This window comes from Ruditapes philippinarum, unplaced genomic scaffold (genome assembly GCF_026571515.1).
Source record: "Ruditapes philippinarum isolate M1 unplaced genomic scaffold, ASM2657151v2 ctg4956_1_1_1_1, whole genome shotgun sequence".
Taxonomy (NCBI): Eukaryota; Metazoa; Mollusca; class Bivalvia; order Venerida; family Veneridae; genus Ruditapes; species Ruditapes philippinarum.
Window position 1 is genome coordinate 20,879 of NW_026865773.1, and position 25,203 is coordinate 46,081.

General features: G+C 30.2%; 1 protein-coding gene across 1 annotated transcript in view; it reads left to right on the forward strand.

Annotated features, from left to right (window-relative positions):
• Positions 1-10,628: 10,628 nt before the first annotated feature.
• The window catches only part of LOC132730260 (retinoblastoma-binding protein 5-like), a 31,416-nt gene continuing 16,841 nt past the window's right edge, over positions 10,629-25,203 (forward strand). The window contains exons 1-11 of the mRNA XM_060716143.1: positions 10,629-10,792; positions 16,313-16,338; positions 16,818-16,990; positions 17,277-17,417; positions 17,844-17,931; positions 18,282-18,353; positions 19,302-19,411; positions 20,255-20,374; positions 21,194-21,347; positions 22,147-22,218; positions 22,835-22,952. Coding sequence (XP_060572126.1) covers positions 10,750-10,792; positions 16,313-16,338; positions 16,818-16,990; positions 17,277-17,417; positions 17,844-17,931; positions 18,282-18,353; positions 19,302-19,411; positions 20,255-20,374; positions 21,194-21,347; positions 22,147-22,218; positions 22,835-22,952 — 1,117 coding nt within the window. The 5' untranslated portion in view covers positions 10,629-10,749. The remainder of the gene's footprint in view (positions 10,793-16,312; positions 16,339-16,817; positions 16,991-17,276; positions 17,418-17,843; positions 17,932-18,281; positions 18,354-19,301; positions 19,412-20,254; positions 20,375-21,193; positions 21,348-22,146; positions 22,219-22,834; positions 22,953-25,203) is intronic.

A 25,203-nucleotide genomic window follows, 5' to 3' on the forward strand; every position in this document is an offset into this window, starting at 1 on the left:
AAGATAAATAAAAATTAAATGTTAACATGATGAAAGCTGATGATATTGTCTCTTTCCTGCAGAAGACCGGCCTTTACACTGCTGGGGATTTACGATGTTAAAACTCCTTTTAAAAGGGACTCCACCGAGAGTGTTTTTTTACAAGACAGGACTGGAAATAATTCTTAGAGATTGATGTTTCATTTGGTGTAGGTCTAGACCCATAACATGTTTGCAAAATTCAGATCATTGGCTCACTTAGTTTTTCCAGTATGATTATTATAATTGCGAAAAAGTGGCTCTAAATTGATGAGCGTTGCAACACTTTTCACTCAAATTGGCAAAGAATAGCAAAAAATATGACTTTCAATTTATTTCTGAGAATATTACTAATCTTTTGCATATCTTTCTGTTTAAAGAACCCCAGCAGATCTATGAAAGAAATTTAGATTTAATGTTTTGAGGCTTTTATACCTCAGTCAAGTTCCTTTAAAGTAAAAAAAAAATAATAATAAGAAATGAAATATCTTAACTCAAAGTAGGTAAAGTTCTGTACAGGAATTCCGAAATTTAACTGTTTTTGTTACAATGTTGACAGGTCTCATATGTATCTGAAGTTATATTTGGTTAGATTCCTTGAATCTTTAGACAACATTTTATCAGCAGTTTTATCTTACATTTGAAAACACACAAGTTTAAAAAATGTGCCATTTTTGTCAGTGACAGATGTTGAATTTTACCGGTGTTGAGAGTTAATATAATGTTTATAAATGAAATCCAAATATTTTATACTACTGTAAAATCATAAATATTTACTGTGTTGAATTTTCATGGTTTGAGCATTCCCTTGAAAAAATTAATGCCATGTTAAATTTAGACCATGAAAATTAATGCCTGCATAATTGAATAGCTTTACCTTGTTGGTAAAATTGTTTTTGTTGTCAATAAAATTTATGTTCTCTTGTATATGAATATACCATCATGTACTATATTTATTGTTTGTTTGCTACTGGACAGATAATGCACACATTTGCTATAATTTTTTTCACATCTTTATAGAATTAAATGAATCAAAATTAGCATATTTTTGTAGCCACACCTTATTAGATAAAGAATCAACCGTTATTGATAATTTTAATTCCATTCAATCTGATGTATTACTTCTTCTAAAGTATCTTACTGTTGTGTTAAACTTTTTTTTTCATGCCAATTTATCATCTATAATTCTAATTTAACAAGATCCAAATATGGAAAGGTAACTCCATAATTTATGTTTTTTTCAATTTTGCTTCCTATATAAGTCATGTAAATCTTAATTTGTTTGAATGCTAGACGTGATAAGAGCTTACATATATCTTTATCAGAAAGAGAGCTCAATCTGCATTACTAAACAGCGTTAGCAGACACTTTTAGTTAAATTCTCAGTTCTAGCGTTTTGATATACATGTATAGAATTCGAAAAATATTATGGAACTGTTTGTAAATTAAAGGATGGGCACATCAATTATACAAATGTAGCATTTTAAGTGTTTAGCTAATGACTGGTTTAAAATTTCAGGTAATACAGTATTAGAACTTAGTCTGGTTCCCTGCCTACATTTACCACTATAGCATAGTATAAGGGGAAGGAACTCCAGACTATATTAAAACTATAAAGACCAGTCTAAAAAGCTGAATTTTGATTGGTTGTTTGAATATTAATTAATTAAATGACCAATCGTAACATTCCAAATCAAGATTGTACAAGGAAATTTGTTTCATTTCAAAAAATGGTAATAGGTTTTTGAAATTTAGATTTGAAAGAAAGAAAGAAAGCGACCACATATCAGTTTTTGTTTAGATTATTAGCGTTAGTGGAGTACTTGAAAAAAAAAATCACCTTTTGAATTTCACTTACTTTGATGATTAACATAGATGATATATTTATGTACAACATGTTGGTATATTCTTTGGTTGTGGTTAGACAATAAAGATGATGATAATACTGCATAACATTAATCCTTGGAATAATTATGTACTTCTTTCATCAACAAAGTCTGAAAAATTGGGAACAAAAGTCAATATTGAAGAATACTACATTATTAAAAAAAAATCTTCTGGTCAGAAAATAAAAATCAGAATTCTTTTTAAAAGTCACATTTATTACATTAATTTTTCACTTTGGGTTAATAAGATGTACATGAAAATACAGTGTATAATCAAAACATCTGATGTTACATAAGTGTCATTTGGAATTAATTTACAAGAATTCCTGTGTTATTTTTCATTTAAACAATCTCTTTTTATTTCACATTGCAGAGCACTTATATAATGAGAAATTTACAATATTTGGTTTATCATTTTAAACAAGTTTACGCAATTATGAAAGTGTTACAACATTACAGCATTGATATTGCAGAAAAACTTTATGGCATGATCTCATTGAATTTTAATGATAGCATTGCATATCTTATAAAGGTGAAGACCAAAATAGTTTACAATGCTTTACTATTTTTGGTCATTTTTTCACAATTTAAATAATTATTCTGGAAAAAAAATGGAAGGATCGAATGAAATTTTGCACACAAGACTTTGGTCTTGACATACATCAAATGGAATATGATCTCGAAGAGTTATTTCCAGTCCCACCATGTTAAATAACCTCAGTGGCGTCCTTTCAAAAGTAAACTAATAATTGGTATTGACAAATGATTAGGATAAAATATAAAAAACTGCCTGAAACATATACAAAATCTGTATTGGTTATTTGTGCAAAGTAGAGTATAGAACTGAAAACGATTATGGCCAAAGTGAAGATACTTTTACTTTCCCTATACACAACCATTCACACCATAATGTCACTTTAAAACAACAAGAAACAAAACAAACAAACAAACTTTCAATAAATATTTTTTAACTAAATTCCCAAACTTCTTCTATGCTGTTATAATTGATAATAAATTGTCTTTATAGTCAAATACAATTGGACTTCAACTGTTAAATTTCAATTTAAGTCTATCTACTGAAAATTCCATATTGTAGTTTACAAAGATATTTAAAAAAAAACAACCCTTTTACTATTGACAGAAGAAGTTGTATATTTATTTAATGATCAAGATGATGTTTCAAAACTTTTGTTATAAAATTTTTACATTCCATATTATTTATATATTTCATTTACTTTAAAGACATCAATCTATATATCTTTTATTCGTCATTTTTTATTTCATATTTTAAGTAAAAATCCATATCAGTTTATTAAGTTTTGCTCAAGTATAAAATTTTAATTATTTTTGTCAATGATATCATTATTGAAAAGTTTTATTAACCTTGTCTTTATGATTATTTATAGCAAACTGTTTTGCAAAGTATCTAAATTTTTGTAATTTTGTGACCAACAGGTTGTTTAAGCATAGTTTAAGTCACATGATCTTCTCTAATGTGGGTTTCAAGTCTCCTATTTCAGACTTTTTTGCTAAATTGACTAAATACATAGTTACCACAAAATATAGATAGAAAGTGTAAAATTTGGTCAATATTTTCATATGAAAGTAGGTTATACTCTTCTAAATTGATTTGTATCTGTAAAGTTTATTATTTTCATGTAGTTCAGAAAAGAATAAATTAATCAGCATATCTTAACAGCATTATACAATTATGTCATTTCGTCACCTTAGTGCAATAACAGGTTAAGTTGTTCTAAATTTGATAAGAGTTAACCAGTTATTGCACTAAGGTGACGATTTGTTAATATTTATTTTAAAGCTGCTATCTGAATCCATGATATACTTGATTACAAGGTGCCCAGTTTACCTCTGGCTCCAAATAAACACGCTCAAATTCTTTGCTGATTTTTAATCAAAGAATTAAAGTTGGTTTGTACTTAACTCATTTCATGAAACTTATTGATCCAAAATTTCAGTAGTTCAGAGCATTTGGAATATCTATATGTATACATGAAATGGGAATTATAGAGAATTTGAATCTGGATGATTTTTAGACTATCAGCATTATTTTCAACTTGTGAAAAGGTGCTGCTTTACACTTATGTAAATTTTGTATTTCATGTCGCACAGAGATTGAAAACGAATTCCACTATAATTATAAACATTAGAATGCCTGAAGTTTGTATGAATTTATATTTGTGATTTCCCTGTTCTTTCATTTTGTTTGTACTTGTGATTTTTATCCTCTTGTTACCATGGTTATGGATTTATGTGTGTTATATCATTAGAAGATTTAAATTGAATTTTGTTCACTGTATATAATGAGTGTTGTGGCTGCAAACAGATTAGAGCTGAGTGTCATAATGCACATTCAATTTGTTTGATGTTACAGTTTGATTATTTTTCCAGTGATTAAAAAGATAGGCCTGAAAACGATAAATAATGAGAAAAAAGTATTTTCTACTGATTATTTAATTAACATTTTGAAATTGGAGAAAGGGCGCGTAATTACTTTTATTTGATCATAGAAAGAATTTTATTTTGGTAAAATTACTGCTCTTCATATGACCTAATATGTTTGATAGAGCACTATTTATAGATTTTTAATAGTTACTGTTTTGACAAAATAACATGTGATAGTTAAAATTTGATAGTTATTTGTTGTGAATTTAGGAACAATTGATTCAGAATATTAATTTATAATGAATTTAAAATTGAAAATAAAATACTTTTCTCTATAAATTATACAATTTGTTTTCCATTAAGTTAACTCTTAACATTTTTCTCGGTGTGGAATTGTTAGTTATAGTAGAATATATCGTACATGGTTCAGTGTGTGTCAATCTATGGCAGAGAGAGAAAAAAATATTGACTTTGATCTTATAACATTAAAGACGGGTTTTATTTAATATGCTTTATCTTTCACCTCCTGTAACACAAGACAAATTACCTCCATGAAAATTAAGGTACCATTTATGTTTGATTTATTTTTGTGTCAGTATTTTTCTATTTTAATTATATTGTTGTTTTTGGGATGTTTTGTAAAATATCAGCACAAAATTGCATTTTTTTTGGCAATGACGCAACAACTATAAATGGCTTGAGATTTCATTGTATTCAATTAAAATCTGTATAATAAAAAAAATGCACTTATAATGATTTGTATACATCTCTTTCATAGGGCAAAGTTCAGATTAAAAAATCAAGAAATAACAAACTGATTTCAGTAGCTTTACCTTATTCTGGCTTTTATCTCCATATATTGTAAGAGAATTGTTATTTAAAACCTTCAAACAAAAATCATGAAATTCTCTGTTTAACAACTAAAGGTTGATATATTAGCAATTTCATTGTATGATTAAAACTCATGTTTTTCATGTCAATATTTTGATTGTAAACTTGATGATGTTTTTGTTCATATTTTCATTAATTTTACAATGTTACTGAATTCCACCAAAGTTCTTTATATATGTGTATCTTTATTTATGTGTATTGTGATTTAATGAAGAAATCCTAATTTGTCATTTTTTCCCCCCGTCATATTTACATATTTTATATTATCATACTATTTTTATGTGCATTTCTTATGCCAGTAACTTCATTTTTCATGTTATTTCTTTTTCTTCTTCCCACACATATAGAAGCACTGATTTTATGTGCATAACATTCCAATAAAATATATACAATGTACATGTAGATATTACCTATAATTTTTGGCATTGATTTACTAACTTAACAGCGACTTTGATGTGATTTGGTTTTAATCAGTTACATTACAGCAGAGTGTTAAAGTGTATAAAGTTATATTTCTGCTACCTGCAGTCTACAAAATTTTTGTTTGAAATTTGAAAAAGAATAATTCCAAAATGCCGGTATGAAAGAAATATGTTGGTATGTTTCCTTTTGAGCGGATGACGCATGCACAAAATATTTCTTAAACGTTCAAAAAACCTATTTTAAAAAAAACACCATGTTTTTTTTTTTTCGGAACATTTTACTCTGTTTACACACAGTTTAAATTTGTGTAAAATAACAGAAACATTCTATATTACAACTCTTTTGAGAAATGACCTAAATGTTAAGGAAACAACAAAAATTTACCATTCTTTAATTTTTTATAGAATATATTTCATAAGATATAGCTTTAAACCCTTTAAATGTAGGTGTTTTGTTGTGAAATATAACAGCGTATGTCATTCATTTAATTTTCCAGCTGGAATCATATTAAAACTGTTATCCCACCTTTAATTTAGCATTTTTGTCATGTTTTATTGTATTAAATCAATCAAATTATTCCATTTTCATGCATTCCAGAATTATAATGGTTTTTTGTGTGTTATGTTTCATAAAATCTAACATATATTTATGAAGACTAACTTTAATGTTTTGATCCTAAAAATTATATAGATATTTATACATGTTGGTCAGTAACACAGAAAACATTTGTGTCATTAAGCAAAACATTTAACATAAATTAGCAGTACATTATAATTTCCACTTAAGACATAAATATATTTATGAATATAAACATGTATCTTTGACAGAATGAAGACTGTATTTCAGAGATATACATGTATCAAGTTTGTTATGTATAAATAACAATAATTCTTTATTTACTTTGATCCAAATTACCGACAAAAATAGTACTGCAGGCATATATCTGCCATCACTGTTATAAATAAGAATTATTTTTGTGAAAACGTTGCAGAACAAAAAAAGTTTAAGAGGTGTAGTGGTCTTGTGGTTAAAGTGTCTGCTCCTCAACGGAGGGACTGTGGTCTGAGCTCTGCAGGGGTTAGGACCATGTTAACTTGTTTGAAAATAGTACTGATTGATTCCATGAAGCAGACTTGAGAGAGGTTTTAAATTTATTTTAAATTGTTTGCACAATCAAGCTAACAGATATAATAATAGTAATACAAACAAGTGTACAACCAGGTTGACATTTTATTTCTAAAATTTAGGTAAAAGATAAAAAGAATTTTTCCATCAACTTACTTTTTAAACAAATTTTGTCAAGCTTGAATATATAAAGGTGACGGACTCTTAACATTCAGTGATCTTAACCTTATCTTACTGAATATGTGAGTTTGTTCTACTTTGAATTTGGAACATTTCATTAAATGATTAAGGGACTTCAATTTCAATTTCAAAATACAAGAATTCATATGCTGGCAGAATAGAGCCTGGTCAGACAGCACACATGTAGGCTGGCCTGGCTCTATACTGGTGGCAAAATCTAGGCAGTTTCTATTCCAGCAGGTAAAGGGATAAAAATCACGTACCTCCATGAAACATAGGAAATTGAATTATTTAAAAAAAGATCAGTTAGTTTATAATTTATTATATAGAGTATATGTGTCTGAATTATTGAATAGGACTTCAGAATCTTCATCTACAAAGAAGAGTGGGGAAATTTTGTTACAATAACAGTGTCACCATGATGAGACAGACTCGAACAAATAAACAAATAGAATTTAAAAACTTTATTGGTGATTAGAAAATGTCAAAAGTTAGTCAGAAATTTTATGAAATTGACACAAATGTTATCTGAATTACTAACAAAGTTTCATATTAACACATTATATAAACAGATGATTGTCCCTACCTCTGTCATTAATTGTATTACATAGACTTTCAACTATGGTGAAATTAAAATGTATCTTTTATGTTTAAATATGTGTTTTCTTTTTATCATTCCCCAATTATTATTTGTGTTTGATGGTTTAATGTATTTTAAGCATTTGCCAAGGAAGTTGTCTGTTTCTTCTTCAGTATATCCATTTTGATGCCAAAATCAAGAACGACAACTAGAATAGCAAACCTGTTATCTGAGTTAATGCCCTTGCTTTTAGGAACACCTATATGCAGTTACAATGTCTATCTTATATTTTGTGTCAAGGATAACTATGCAGCTTTAAAGCAAGTGTGTCCAGATACACGACAGTTAGTGCTGTATCTCCATTTACATACATTTTAACTGTTTTATCACAATAGATTGATACAATATTTTTATGTTTAAAAGTGTGTGGATATACTCTGCAAGTCTGTTTGAAACTTGGATGACCTTGCTTGTGTTTGTATGACAGCATCTTGTATCCTTGTTGATCAAGAGATATCTGATATCATTATTCTGCAAATTCCAAAATATAACTTTGGTGTCAGCTTTGATCTGTCTGTGTGCGTAGGAGGACCACTGCTAATATAATACAGGGAGTAGCCTTGTATAAATGGAGAACTGTCTCTTTAAGCTCTCACCAGTCTGTATACGTTTACCACAACGTTTTCCGAGTGATTCTTGTCCACAAGTACAACAACAAAAAATATGCAGTTTCTACTTAGTTACATTAGTTTGGAGTTCCGTCCCTTTACACTACTGTGTTACATTAGAAGCTATTACTCTTCTTCCTAAAATAGTTCGTGTTTCATAGTCACTTTACAAGTATATTTTAGTTTATTGGTGTTCCATATCTGTTTTTTGTTCGTCGGGAATTCCTCTGTTCTACCCTTGATTTTTTGTAAATCATCTAAAAATAGAAGAAAAAAAAACCTTTAAACAACTTCTTCTTCTATGGATGATCACCAAACTTTCCCTGTAGCACCCTTAGGTAGTCTTTTATATAAAAAAAGGCTCCAGTATGAAAAGGAAATAAGAAAGTGTGAGCTAACATGGTTAATTTGCCAGATGTACAGTAACAATGAACTTTGGTCATTTGTGAAAGATTCCCTTTTTGTTATGAAGAAAACAAAACAATCGGTCTCGTGAAACTAGATAACTAAAGAGGCAAGTTGAACTGGGCTTGCCTTTCGGCAAGTTTATTCTAACACTGAAAAACAGTTGTTTCTGGTGAGCGATTCAGGGCTTGTTTGTTTTTGCATTGAATTTCATTCCCCATTGTGTTACCTATTTTCAAGTGATACCTTGAATCATTTTTTGAAAGTCTATATATTTTTGATAATGCGATATAAAACGTAGTCCTCGGTGAGTATATGTAGTTGGACTTGAGATTTGACACGTTTAGCCCTTGGTGTGGTAGAGAAACTCCAGCGCACTGTGGTTTCCCGGATAGTTGTCACGGCTTATTGAAGTGGAAGAAGTTGTTGTTGATTAGTTGCATGTAATGGAATGGATAGGTCTACGTTTTAAAATACAGTGATTATTCAGCCCATTATAGTAAGTTAAGTATTCAGCGAACATACAGGACTAAAAAGCTATTACTTTCATGAAATTTAATTAACTCAGAGCCTGCATTATCCTAACGTCCCTGATGTTTAAATGATCGGAACTTGAAAAATGATCGAATCGGGATTGGTTGTTACAGTAGTGAAAAAGCATTGGCAGACAGACGGGTGAACGAAATAATAGCTTTATAGCCCCTCCCGAAAGATTAGATTTTCCGTCCGCTGGTAAGTGCATTTTGATTTGTTTATAAATATAAACCTATCATATTCCATATTATGCATTCATAATAAGGTTATCAATAGCAATAAGATATGTAAATATAAGTAGATGTGTATCTGTACAAAATATTCTCAGTCAAACCCCCATGATCATCGCTATATTTATCTGGTGACATGTTTACTTTCAAAATGACCATTGATGACGTTTTTCTAAGTTTATTTTCTGCATCGAGCATTAAGTCCGAAAATTTCAATTATTAAACTTTAAAAGAGGCCTATCCACTAATGTTCCAGAACCAAACAGATTTATTTTAGATCTTTCGTGTTAACAAAAGTGCACCCAGGTATTTTTGCCAATTGAGGTGACCCCTAACCGCACGTGCGTGCGATACAAGTTATACTTTATACATGTAGATAAGGAAATTTCATGAATACTTCCTTGTTAAATAAAACTGTTAGTTCAAAGGTTTAGATGCGTTTTTATTAAAGGCACATCATGCCTCGGAAATAAATAAATGTCTTAACAAAAGTCAAAAATTGATTTTATAATGGTTACATACTTCTAACTTGAAGAAAGTAGGGATAAATATGAAAAAGTTGTCATAAAAGAAGCAAAATGTAAACAGTATAGTATTTTGACTTGCATACAAAATCACTATATATAACTGTACTTATTGCCAAAAATTAAGCAACAGATGAAAAAGATGGTTCAGATAATTGGTCAATGAGTAACTTTTTGGATATTATAAAAGATACACCATCATTAAAAAGCTTTTGAGAAATAAAAGCATTTCTGAGGCATAATGGGCCTTTAAGAAATATCATTAAATAATAAATCAGCAGCCTACACATGCGACAACAATATAGTATGGCTAATAACTTTAAATAGAACACCCCAGTTCGGTAAGTATTTAAGGCAAATATAATATGCAGACACTTCAAAATTCATAAACAGGATCAATGATAATATACATGTAAGAATGGTTATATAACTTCAACTTCGAGTTTCATTATACATAAAATGCTATACCTAGCTAATGACACAAACCAGAGATTTTTATAAAGCTCCATGCACAAACAAATGTACATGGTGCCTGTCATGTGTGTTTTCGCAATGGTGATATTGGTTTGATTATATATGTTATTAACAGTAAATCATAGCATTCGTTTATGTGTCATTTGTTTTCTATATGTTATAAATTAAATTATTTTTGGCCTCCGTGCCAATAATCACGTACTCCAAGTTTTTTACTCCACAGTCTGTGTAATAAAGTTACCAGTACACGTAACAATGTCAAGTCATGTCTAAATTCAGTTTTATCATTAAAATGTAACGAAATGCATGTTGATTGAGGAAAATAGAATTAGATCAATGCATGATATACATTTTAGTGAAATTATTTTTAACTGGAGGTCGTTGTTAAAAATCATTTAAAACAGTCAGATGGAAAGTTTTAGAGTTTTGCAAGAAAACTTTCAACTGAGTGGTAATATTCTTTATGTCTTTTACATTTTTTTTGTTTACATTTAACACTTTAAAATGAAAGTGAACAGTGTTGCCGAACTCGAGATTTCAAGATGATAACATTACATTCCAAATGATTCGTCATTATATTATAACCGGAATACAACTTCCGGTCAAAACAAAACAATGAATTTGGAACTTTTAGGTATTATTTTTACATTATTTGTAGAGGAATTTAAATGATTGCAAAATCAAGACATATAAATGTATTTTTGTAAATGCGTCCATACAATTTAAATTTCAAAATCAAATTTACAGAGTAGTTAATCGTATCACAAATTTTCTGATAATGGCTGTTTTGGTGGGTGGGGTATCAAAATTTCTTAAATTAGGCGGCAAGCAATAACACGAATCTTTGAAACATTTTCAGATCGAAATTGCTGCGAAATAGAGAATATTTCATATTGTTCACTTAAAATATTTTTTACGTGTCGCAGTTGAAGTGTCTAGTTATGAATATTGCTATTGTTATCAGCGCTCTACAATTTTTTGTATTTTCTGATCGCAAGATCAGTAAATACATAGCTAACACCCAAGGTCTAACACAAAATTTCCTAACAGACCTAACAACGCAAAGTAGTTCTCACTCAAAACTGCTTAAAAACCAGCAATTTAAAAGACAGAATAATTTTTAATGTAGGCATTTAACGAATTACAGTGCATTGAAAGTTCAGATTAGTCAATAGAAATATGAGGTTACAATCACAAATTCCGCGGATGAATATCATTTTAATCAATGAAAATGCTATTTTTAGCTATGTCGATTACTGAATACTCCAGGGCGTACATGTAGTATACAAATAAATCTGACTGCCGAGTAGTGGAATATATATATATACATGTCGGACTGTTTTGGCGAGAAGATTTTCGCTAAATTATTTTTATCAGTGTTAAACAGGTTTATCGTGAACAAAATACCTCGAAATTGATATGGATTACAAACACGAAATGGAAATTCTCAATTTAGAATTACAATGTATTTGTTTTTATTCAGGCTACATATTATGTATTACTCACTGTGGTGCAGGGGTATCGTGCTCGTATCGCGCTCGTTTTGGGTGTGAGAGGCCTAAGGTTCAAATCCTAGTCAAGGCAACTTTTTTTTGAAGTGTCTTTTTTAAGGAAGTAGCCACGATATGCAAGAATAAAGTGTGGCTGTCATAAAAAATGATTTTTGATGCAACTCTAGTCATGCAAAATTCCATATTAATCAATCTCAAACTGTTATAGAAAAAAATCTTAACGCAGTCGCTACGTAAGATGAATTATAGTATATAAAAATAAACCTATATAGGAAAATACATACAGATAGTCAGTATGATTTAGATTGCAAAGATCAGAAAAAACCGCAGAGCTTGCAGCCCTTTGATTTTGGAATAGAGTTGCCCAGGACAACTGACCTAGCAAAATAGAGTTGTCCCAAAATTGACCACATGTGTCCAAGACTCGGTAAATGTTCAGTATGCGTAGTATGTATACTATATCCAAAGAAGAAGTAAAAACAATTAATTTTTTAATATTTTTAAGTTACATTTTGTATTTCATTTAGTATAAAATAGAACATTTTGTTTCAACTGAAATAGTTTTGATTGTTCAGCACTCTTCCCAGGTACCTTTCAGCTAGGGGTGTGGATCGTCGGATAAGTGACGATCCGATCTGATCCATGATTCAGCACTTGCAATTCACAAATCGAACCACAAATCTTTTGTTATCATATAGAGAAAAACAGAATCACTAAAGAAAGCCCAACACGGCAAAATTGAAAATGTTGCAGGCTCGGTTTGTTTGAGTCTGTTCATGGACGGTACTGGAAAGTGCAAGTTACCGTCCACGCCCCTAGCGCCGGCTTAAGCAGAATTCAACATCTAACACGAACTGGTACAATTTGGAATTTAGAAACATCCACAGATGTGTTCACATAACGGTTATCATGGAACCTTCAATGTGACACGTAAGTGCCATTCCATGGAAAGCGGCATATGGTCCCCAAGTGAAAAAATGCGTGTGCCCTAAACGAGAAAACAATGGGCGGAACTAAATAAAATGGAATTTTGAAAGGGGATCTGAGGTTATGAAGCCTGCATATCACAGATAAGACGTTAAAAGACAATTTAAAAAGCAGGCAACATATCCTAAGAGTGATAAGACAGTATTCAAGTAGGAATACTTGAACCACCCAAGTTGAAAAAGGCCAAATAGAAGAAACTAAAAATACCACATAACATGTATACACAACAATTATGTCATGCTGAACGATCTTCAAGGATCGAAAATATAACATCTTTGATTAAATGTACGGGGAGACTTTTTACGGCCGCCACACGGCACAAATAACATTGATGTGACCATAGGACACCCATAAAAACATGAACATTAGTTCTGAAAACATGTTTTTTTTCTTAAAACAATACTAAACATTAATTTCATTAAACATATATGCAATGCAAATATAAACTAGGTTTAAAGGTTGAAAACGAGTCGCGCCAATATAAAATTCCACCAGCAAAATTTACTTTCAATAAAAATGAGGAAAAAGCAGTTCGTAAAACATGCCATGGCGAATTGGCCTATAAAGGTATAAAGGTGGAACAACAAACTTGTCTAATCACCATGATCACATGAAAAGACAAGTATTTCCAAAAATTTGAAGTAAATTTTGCTGGTGGGATTTTATATTGGCGCGACTCCTTTTCAGCCAATACATGTGATGTCACACTAACGTATTAACTTGCGTTTCGCAAATTTTGGATTCTTAAAAATAAAACAGTCTTCAATACATGTCACTTCATTATAGATCTATACATAGCGACTAAAATTATTTATTTATTTTCTTATAAAAACAAGCGCTCAATAAAGATAAAGTGATTCCCTTTTCGAAACTAATGACTTCCTAGCTCAGCATCATGGTACATTTTTGTTTACTTTCTGTCTTTAATTTAGATAAACTTCGCATAATTCATACACAAATTGATTTTTTTGTTGACATTAAAAGTGTAAGAAACAGCAAATGTATAATAAACAAATAAGATCGCAATCCACGATCCCTGGACTGACAAATATTCGTACTCGATTTTTCATTTTGATTTTTGATTATCCGAGTACTCGGATACTCGCCCCAGCCCTACTTTCAGCACTGTTCAAGTTCAATAGCCTGTGTAGGCCTATATGTTTTGTTTCAGTTTTATTTTTTTTTTCTTGAATTTTTATCCTTGATCTTGAAAATTTAAGTAAAATTATTCCAACATGAATGTAGTTAGCCATAGCCTCCCTCAGTTTCCAAATTTCACATTGGACATGGTAAATAAGAAAAAGACAGTCAGTCATTAATATTACCCGGTAGGGAAATATAAAATATGATAGTGAATTAGACTATTCAAATACTTACAAATCTCATCATTATTTATCTTAACATTGTCAAAAGTCCTTTTGATTCATAAGTAACAAAAGATTTTTAATATTTCTACTTGCTGCAGAGCTTTAAACTTATTAAAACTGCCTCAGTATTTATATAAAAAAAATCGGCATCACGAAAATATGTGACATATGAAAATTTTTCTGTTTTCCTCATAAATTATAGTACTATTTTGACTATTGTATGTTCGAATGCATTCAAAATAGATGCTTTTTGGATATTTTAATATTGTTTTCCACTTAGGAATTTATCAAAAAGCCTTAAACAAAAAATTCCAAATTTTCAATTCACGGCAAAAATTACTGTCTGCTTGTGTCAATATATCAACTTCAAAGACCAAGTCTGTGACTTAATAATGTTTTTGACATGTCTATAATAATGTTGGACTTTGTCTTTAAGATTTTAATCAAACATTTAGTGTCTTATCTATTTTTATTGCCTGTGGCAATGTAAAATTAATCAGCGTAGCAACTGCTGAGATTGATTGCCTCAGGCGAAGATTACCAGCGCACCATGCTGTGAAGGGTCTTATCAATAAACATAATTTTACAGTTGTCCAAGATTAGCATCTGTCAAAATTTGACTTGTCCGGGACTAACTTTCTGCTTATTGTCAGTTGTCCCAAGTGGTTTAGAGTTGTCCTGGAGTCGGACTATAGGATTTGTAGAGCCCTGGTTATGCCGCAAAGTTACTAAATTAGGTGCCAATATAAAATACACTATTACACTGACTGACAGTTTCTGAACTAGGTAATGACAGGCTATTCTTATCAGTAGAATAGCTAGTAAAGATAACCTGTTGTGTATCTTACTGTATAAATTGTATGTTAAATGGTCTGACTTGTGGTAGGTTTAACTTTAAGCGTACATTTTAATACCTTTAGCATCAACTGATGTGTTGAAATATATACTGAGGCAAAGCTAAGATCACAAGTTTTTCATTGAATTTTAAAATCGAACATCACACCAGTCTAAAGATTTAAAAACGACTAAATTTGTATTGTTTTATCATTAGAGATATCGGTTTTACTCGAAAATAAGGGAAATAGCTCGTTTTTTTTCCACTCAATATACCTCGGTTATTTATGACGTTCATACAGAGACTGTCAATGGGTGCTTTTATCCCCTTATTACATGGTCGTTAAAATCGTATATTTCCCCAGTTTAGCTCTCACCCCTGAAAACCATGATGTGCAGGAAAAGATCAAATTGATTTATAAGCGTATTTTGCATACTGTATATAAATAGATGCCTTTCAAATAAAAGTCAGTGCCTGAGTACTTTTTAGGTTTATAATACTGGCAACTTATTTAAAACAATCTAGTACCATTTTGTGCCCATGTCCAGACAAAATTGTTGACTTTACAAGAGACAATAATTGGCGAAGCTGTTAAAGAAATTATAACATCTAGGAAAACACAATCCAGCCAGCATAAAAAAAGCAGATGTGCATATTTAACACTTGATTTATGAATTATTAATTGTTAAGAGAAATTAAGATGATATCATTACAAACACCTGAGTTAGGTGCACCCTATCTACTTAAATGTTTATAACCAAAATTTCAAGGTAATGGTTACCCTAACAAAAATCTATTCTTACTAAATGTGACACTGTTTTAATCACAGAATTAAGTAGGCCTTTTCATTAGTAATTTAATTTTTGTATGATTATAACATGTTCAATGAGAACAAAATGTCAAAAAAATAGTATTGTTATTTAAAAAATTAACAAACAAACAAGTTCATGTAACATGATGAATATGATTCCAGTTAGTATGTTGGGGCATTTAAGTTCAATGGGTCAGACTTCTAAGAGAATGTTATGATGTCAGATGAAATATGATTTTATTGGGTCTTTACTTTATAAGCAGATATTTCTGGGATTCTATAAATTATATGCTCTTTTTAAAATCTGCCTTGCAACATAAACTTATATATTTTTATGAAAAATGTGTTAGGTCAGGCTGTATAAACTATTGGATATTACAATGCTGTAATAAAGTATGTATCTAATACCAATAAATGTCATAATTATATTATATTATTATTATATATTTGTATTTTTCAGAATCATTTGGACAAAATTATCCTGAGGTATGCTACATATACATGTATATTATTTAGTTAATAATTTGGTGAAAGATAAAGTAAGAAAACTTTAACATATTTTAAAAAAAATTATGCATTTTGTAGTTTTATAACAGGTATACACATTTATTATTACACAAATGTATGTCTGTAATGTTTATAATTTGTTCCTACATAATATTAATTTCCAAAATTTTTGTAATGTACTGTACCAAATTTTGTAAAATATGATCAGATTGAATACAAGTAGTTGAATTATTGTTCAGATATTTTGATAGGTAACAGTATGATAAATGTTTGGCATCTCTCGTAGTTTATCGAAGTGGTTTATGCGGACAGAGTGACTGTTATTTGCCTATACATGTAAATCAGATATAAAAAGAATATAAGCAATATATAACTGAGGAGCTGGGACTAAAATAAATTCAGACAAATTTAATTGATGCATTATGAGATGGTGACAACAATTTTTTCTTCATTTCTAGGATTTTGATGGCACATTAGACTGTGTTAGTATTGCCATCACCTGTGCATTTAACAGACAGGGAACCATTCTAGCAGTAGGATGTAATGATGGTAGACTGGTTCTTTGGGATTTCCTAACACGTGGCATAGCTAAAATCATTAATGCTCATGTACACCCAGTCTGTACTCTAAGGTAATTCATGTTATATATTTCATATTAAGTACTGCTGTTATATTGTAATTTAAAAAAAAGGAAAGTTTTCTTAAGAGCAATTTACATGCAAATACATCAAATTTAGAAAATCTAGCCCCCTATTCCCTTTAAGAGTTGAGGCCACTGTTTATCCCTGCATGAATAATTGAATATCTATATGCTATTTTTATATCACGCTAAGCTTTGATTTTAAAATGGAAACTGAAAACATTTTGTGTCAGTGTGTTGTAACTTAATATCAACAAGTACTCTCTCAATGTTATAGTTGGAGTAGAAATGGACGTAAGTTGCTGAGTGCCGCCACCGACAACACAGTCTCATTATGGGATGTTTTGTCCGGAGAGGTTGAGAAAACATTTCGGTTTCCGTCCCCTATTCTCAAAGTACAGTTTCACCCTAGAAGCAGGTACATTGCAGTGTTATTTAAAAGTTCTAGTTTTTTTCTCCATTTTGTAAAATTTTGAATACATACAGGAAATTACCTGTGTTTTGAACATTTTAAATATTTTAGTTTATATGAATTTATTTTAGTTTGATTGCGTTTGAATCTTTTACCCTATTGAAACACTCTCAAATCCTTTCCTGGTACCCACCAGTACTAAGCAATGAATGTAAAGTTTCTTGTTCAAAGAAACAACGGCTTGGCCCTGATGGGGTTTGAACCCATGTTCCTTATTATTGTAGTATTTCTCCCTACTTTATTCTTAAATAGGACATAAAGATATGAAAAGCATGAGAAGATATGAAATTTGGTGTACCTTCATGTTTAAAAAATGATGGATTTTATATATTGAAAAGTATAAGATGCAAACTTAATTTTCAAATTTTTCAGTGAGAAGTTTTTGGTATGTCCAATGAAACATGCTGCTGTAAGCATGGATATGGAAGGATCACACAAGCTTGTTCCTTTAGATGAAGATGTAAGTATACTTGTAGTTAAGCTTGAAGATCAAGATCATTTAAAATTTCAAAGAAGTGGGGTATATCACTTTGTATTTGGTTGGTCAGTTAATACGCTAGAGCTTGTTCAACAAATAACAATGTTATAATAAAAAGTAAACATTTGGAGGCTGAACATTGCTGGTAGATGACACCTATTGATTTTAAGGTCAGTTGATTGAACTGAGAAAAGCTTGTCAGACCATTACTAAAGGACTTTTTATTATCATTTTATTTTATTTTCATGAATGATATTTGAATATACTTTTATAGTATGCTTTATATCTTTATAAGATAATTAATAATTTTGTTTTCTCTCTTTTCCCAACAGTCAGATTTGAATATAATGGCATCCTATGATAGGCGAGGGAAATGTATCTATACAGGAAATGCAAAAGGAAGGGTAATTCTTTCAAACTACTTCATTAAGAATGGCATTTATTGTATAATTTGTCCGTCTTCATAGCTCAATAGGTACAGCATCGATTTTGTAATCCAGGGGTTTCTAGTACGATTCTCAGGCGAGATTTCTTTGTGACAATTTTACTTGGACATTGAGTCTTACTGTCATTTGTCTCTCTGTGCTGATGAAGTAATCATGAGTAGTTTGGTCACTTGTGGAGAAATTATAATTTACTGGTTAGTTCTCCAGGAAAGCTGGTGAAGATGACTGACCTGAGATATGACCCAAAACAATGTGTTAAAACCAACCAACTAAACTGAACTAAATTGCACATTTTCTCATCAAGGATAACTTAGATAAACTGTACAAGAACAACTGCTCTAGCATATTGTCAATCAAGTAACTGTAGAATAAATGGCCAGAATAAAAAACATGTAGATTTCAAAATATGTTCTTAATTTATAATTACTATACAGTATTTGAAAATACAGTATAATGCAAATTTGCATACATGTTTTGTTGGATTTAGGATAAGATTTATTTCAATCCTGATCAAATATTCCTGGGTTCTATTTTAAATAACATTGAAATCTTAAGAACCATTCGGACTATCAAAAATGAAAATTATGCAGACTTAGGTCGATTATACATTGTTACTACATTGTATGTTACCACAATGTACATCATTATGTTATATCACTGTCCATTATATTATCATACTTTTTGTTATATTTCCACACTGTTTATCATTATGTTACAATACTGTACATTACCATGCTGTACATTACCACCCTGTGCATGTACATTAATATGTAAGCACACTGTATGTAAGGAGAAAGCATATAAGAAATGTTATAAATTCAGAATTTGAAATGAAAAACTGGCCAGTCTGTATTAAAATAACTATGCTACTGTAGAAAATCTAGAATTTATTTTGAATATGTCCAGGTTTGTGTGTTTACGGAGGAAGATCATAAATTAAAGGCTTCATTTAGAGTGACAACTGGGACATTGAATACAACAGCCATTAAATCTATAGAGTTTGCAAGACGTGGAGAGTGAGTTCTTGTTTTGTTCTTATTATTTACTTTTCAAATCAGATCTGTTCTTGTAGGCACAGGACCAGAGGAAAGAATTATGACATTTAAATCAACATACCTCCAGGTTCATGCTAATTTTCATGAAAGTTTTGAAAATGTATTTAAAAGTAAAATATTAAGAAGAAAGAAAGTAATTTACACATTGCAAATGGCACAATCTATGTAAATTACCAAAATGAGGTCAAAATGTGCAAAATAGCTCTCAATGTGTTAGTCATGCAGAAGAAATACGGCGATAAATACCGCAAAATCGGTCATTAATAGCATATAACATGTTACTTATGACTGGAATCTTGTTACTTTTCTAAAATCTTAGTACATGTACATTTTTCTCAAGTTTGATTTTCTTGAAATATTTTGGCTCATCTAGAGGTATGGTCATCATTTACAAATAGAAGGAATTCATTGGTTATTACTTCTAAATATGTGTGATGAATAAGCCAATAAGATTTTTTTATTTAAAGCTGTTCTCCCATTTTAAAGTTTTAAAAACTGTACAAGAAATAAGATGCATTAAACCATTATTTAAAGATAAAGATTTAAACCAGACTCATTAAAAAAAAATAACAACAAAAAACAAGATGATGAAAAACTGTTTATAAGTTCATATAGAAATAAATAACCTTCAGCCTAAGGTCATGGGTCAACTTCACACAAGGGTCAAATTTAAATGTCAACTCTTAAATGCATAGATCCAAATACCTGGACCCATATATCACTTTTAAAAGTGCCCAATCTATCATTTACAAATAATTTTACATAAATTAATTAGATATGATTTTGCTTTATCTGTACGTACAGTTGTTTCCTGGTAAATTCAGCGGATCGTGTAATACGTGTGTATGAAAGTGGAGAGATCCTAGCTTGTGGTAAAGATGGTGAACCAGAACCTATACAAAAATTACAAGATCTTGTTAATAAGTGAGTGTACAATTATTCTGAAATGTTTAATATGTTTGTATATGATTTTGCAATATGTAATATACATATTCCAGAATTTTACTGGTAATTTGTACTTTAATAATGTACCATGAAAAGTATGCTAGTATCTGATATCATAAAATATATATCAGGTACCCCAGTAATTAATAGATTAAGCAAAGTCAATGCTCTTCATTGTCTTCTAGCCAAGTCTGATCAAATTTATATATAGAGAGAGTTATTATATATTATTATATAAAGCTTGTTTGTTATATTACTGGTATATAATTTATAATAATTATCATTATATTTATTTGCATTTCTTATAGTTTTAATAAGTTGATATCAGACAAAAAAGTTGTTTGAAGCTCTTCTTTTCAAGTTGAGCAATGATACATGTATATGAATACATGTATTAAAGTAAGGTGACACAGAAAGTCCAAATAATTTGGACGAAACGTTAGTAAATCTTTGCTGTCCAGTAAAGTGTTTGATAACAAATTGATCACTAATTTATTGTCATGATCAATGTGGTCAGTTTGAATCTGCCTGGAACTTTGGATTCTTTCATGTGAGGAAGCTACCCAGCTAGCTTACGGTGCATTGGTGGTTCTACTCAGGTGCCCGTTTGAGCTTGAAATAATGCAAGTAAAGACACTTGAGGTCTCCCTCATCTTTAAAGCTGGAAAATCACCATATAACCTTTACAGTAAAACCCAACCAAACAAAAAAAAGGAAAGAAGGATTGAACCATGCACTTAGAAAAAGTGATTAACACTTACATTTGTAAAGATTTTGTGAAAGTTTTCTATATTTTAGGACAATGTGGAAGAAGTGTTGTTTTTCGGGTGATGGAGAATATATAGTTGCAGGTTCAGCTAAACAACATTCTCTGTATATATGGGAGAAAAGTGTCGGTAACTTGGTCAAAATTTTACATGGAACAAAAGGAGAGCTGTTATTAGATGTGGCAGTAAATATCTTTTGATTATTTTTTTGCCAAGATAGCTGCATAGAAAATATAGTGATAAAGGCTGCATATAGTTTGTGTTATTAGTATATCCGGTAATGGAATTGATAATATAATTGCAATGAAAATGTTAAAAGATGGTATTGGTTTGAAATGTTGGTCATTATTTTTAGCTTGATTGCTGATGTAGTGAAGTGGGCTATATTTTAATTTGGAAATTAGTTTAAACATGACTGTTGAAGCTGTGTAAAGATTCAAATTCTGAAATTATTTTTTGACATGACTATCTATAGTTGACCATTTATGTTATGTAGAGGGCTATATACGTTTGAAGTTAGAAATTAGTATAAGAATGTCTGCTGAAGTTGTATAGAGGGCTAGATTCGAATCCTGAAATTATTTTTAGCATAACTGCTGCCATTGTGAAGAGAGCTAGATTTGAATTTGAAAATCATGTTTAGGATGACTTATAATGTGTAGAGGGTTAGATTTAAATTTGGAAATTATTTTTAGTTGTGAAGATTGAATTTAGAATGATTCTTCAATTCTGCCATTAAGCAGTGATGTAGGAATACTTCAAAATATCAACTCTTCTAATTATTGAAATTGTTTGATGTAACACATACACTCTTTAATAGTTACATGACTTTAAACAAGTAGTTATTACCTTTCTAAAATCAACAAACTATCATTTTGATTAAAATTTCTTTAACTTAAATTCAACAACAAAGCATGATTTTTTTTAAAGATTATTTGCTATACAACCATTTCATCTCACTGTCTCTACATGTTAATATTACAGTGGCATCCAGTACGACCTATCATTGCATCTATATCAAGTGGTGTGGTATCTGTTTGGGCACAGAATCAAGTTGTAAGTTGTCTCCATTTATATTGATATTTAAATACTCATTTCGTTTGTAAAGTAAATACCAATAATTCCAAATTGTTTGTCCTTCACTGCTTCAGACTTGAATGCCTCAATCTGGAAGCATGGCCAAGTGGTAAATGCAATGGACTAGAAATCCAGGGGGCAAGCTGCTGTTTATTTGAGCAGGAAACTTTACACTCGTTGCTCAGTACTGGTTTGTTCCATGAACAGATTCGAGAGTGTATCTATAAGCTTATAGATTCATACAAAGTTAAACTATGGCAAATTCTGTTTAACCTAATGTCTCCATGAAATATCCCATGTGTAGAACAAGCCCAGGTATCTTAGAGAAGGTTCATGAAACTATGGCTCTACAAGTTTTGTTCATGTATATAGATGCTCATTAAATGCTTGAAATGGTACATTTATAGCAGGTAAGGCCTTCCACCATCAGAAATCTATTTCCAGAGAAATAATTTTCATGTTTAAAAAGCACACCATGTCTTTTTCCAAATCTTTCATATAATTGCTAAATGGTCAAATGAAAATCTCTTTAATGTATTTAATATGTTATTAAACATTATGATTTATACTGATTTTATGGATTGTATGATTATAGGAAAACTGGAGTGCTTTTGCACCAGATTTTAAAGAACTTGATGAAAATGTAGAATATGATGAGAGAGAATCTGAATTTGATATTGAAGAAGAAGGCAAAGAGAAAGAAGATTTTAAAGGTACAGTAAAACTCTCTATTAGGACCACCACTTGGTCCGAAAATAATTGGTCTTAATAAAGAGTTGGTCATAATACTGACTTTTTGGGGGCTTGTACCATATACATGTGTACCATATTTTTTCAGTCAAGTTGGTCTTAATTTTAGTCTTGGCATATATACAGTTTGGGGGAATAGAAAGCAGGTGAAAGTCACAATTTCTTATTGTTTAATTTGCTGCTGTTTAAAAGAACAACAAACATTTCTACAGATACTATAAATACTCAGACATGAAATGATATGAACATTTCAACATGAAACATGTACTTATTTGTGGTATTTTTATTTTCTCTTACTGTTGTTTTAAAACAATACCCTTAATTGCATTAACTTTTTTTTAACTTCCGTAAAGAGCACAATTTATCAATTTATATGTAAATTAGTAATCTACTCAACCACTTGTTTGAACTTGTACAAACTTGCAGGTAGAAATTACCGTTTAAAGGTTTCCTTCCGAATTAAATTGCCTATTATATTGTACATGAACTTTGAGCATATTCTATCAATTATAACACAAACACATTTCTCACCTCATGTAATCACAGAGTAGTAATTTTTCTTTGCACAACACAGGTGTTTCCTTTGTCTATATGAAATGTAACTTTACAGAAAGTGTCCACTTTTGGTAAACATCTACATGATTGTATGTTGTAAAACGGCTGGTACTGTTAGCCCCTGGCATTTCGTTGAATTTTGATCTCAATTCAGGTCAAGAAATACCACATTAGTGGCCTGGTCTTAATGGAGGTCATTTTTCTAATTAATAAATGAAAAAAAAATTGTTTGAGTCTTTCGATAACTGCCCGTAATAGCAGCATGGTCTAATATTGGCATAGTCGTAAGGTAGCATTTAACATAAACAATATGTTTATTCTAGTAGAGATAATGAAAAATGGTGACAATATGCTTATGTGTAACATAAACTTTTAAAGCCTGGTTTCGTCATATTGCAACCCTACTTTTAGATATATTAAATCAAAGTAACATTGAAGGATTTGCCTGATGTCACAGGTTCAATCATCATTAGAGTTCTCATACTGACTTGCAGAAGCTAATAAGCTGATCCACTAAAACAATATTTTATTAATCTACAACAGACATTGGTCCTCATGAAAGGATAGGGCACTGTAAGACGAAGATAAATCAAAGGTATATGATTTATTTATTCCTTTACAAATATATGTACATTACACAACTGATAGTGAATACAATGAAAATATAAACAAAGTAGTATATAAAATATGAAATGATAACATGAATAAGTCCTCTTATAAAAATGAGCTTTACAAAATTAATATTTCTATTTTGATACAAATAACTTATCATTATCAACACTTTCAACAAAGATCTTCCACAAGACCAAATTAATCTAATAACTGAAATTCTAGCAAAGATTACTCTCAATGCCATAAAAGACCTTGTTATAAGCTAAACGCAAAAGAGAAGATAACGCAGCAAAAAAAATTTACAATTTTTAATTTAGAAAAAACAGTTATTTACAATAATATAAAAAAGTATGGAAACTAAGTTTAACTCACAATTACCCAAGACCTGGAATTTAACAAATGTCCTAAAGTTTAACTCTTAGTTCGAAATTCAATAGTTCACAACTCAAATTTAACAATGTCCAATGTCCACAGCAGAATATCACAATATGTCCAAAACACTTCCCACACAGTATTACAGATTCCAACTAATATATTAATATCATAAGTAAAATAGCACACAATCAGTATATCAACATCACACAATATCACAAATTAGCACACACACCTCGAAGTACAAACATTCATCATATATATATATATACTATCAATGAACAATCTAGAATACTAAACTACTTAGAGAAAGAATATTCCAGAATGAACATGAAAAGAACTTTCTTGAAAGAAGATGAATGAACATGAAAAATTATATAAACATCAAATAAACAAAATTATTAAAAATGATAGTTGACAAGAGTAGGTATCGAACCCACGACCTCGAGATTATCAATCAGGAAGTAGATACTAAAACATTTATAATAAAGCCTATATACATAACAACCTTAATAACAAGAAAAAAAAGCTTAGAACAATAAGTTGACAATAGGAAAAAGTACCATAGAAGAGTAAGAAATATTTATATTAACCAAAACCATGCAAAAAAATTTGAAGTAACATGGCCACATTTCCAAGAGGAATTTGATACTTACACCATGGCCCTAAATAGTT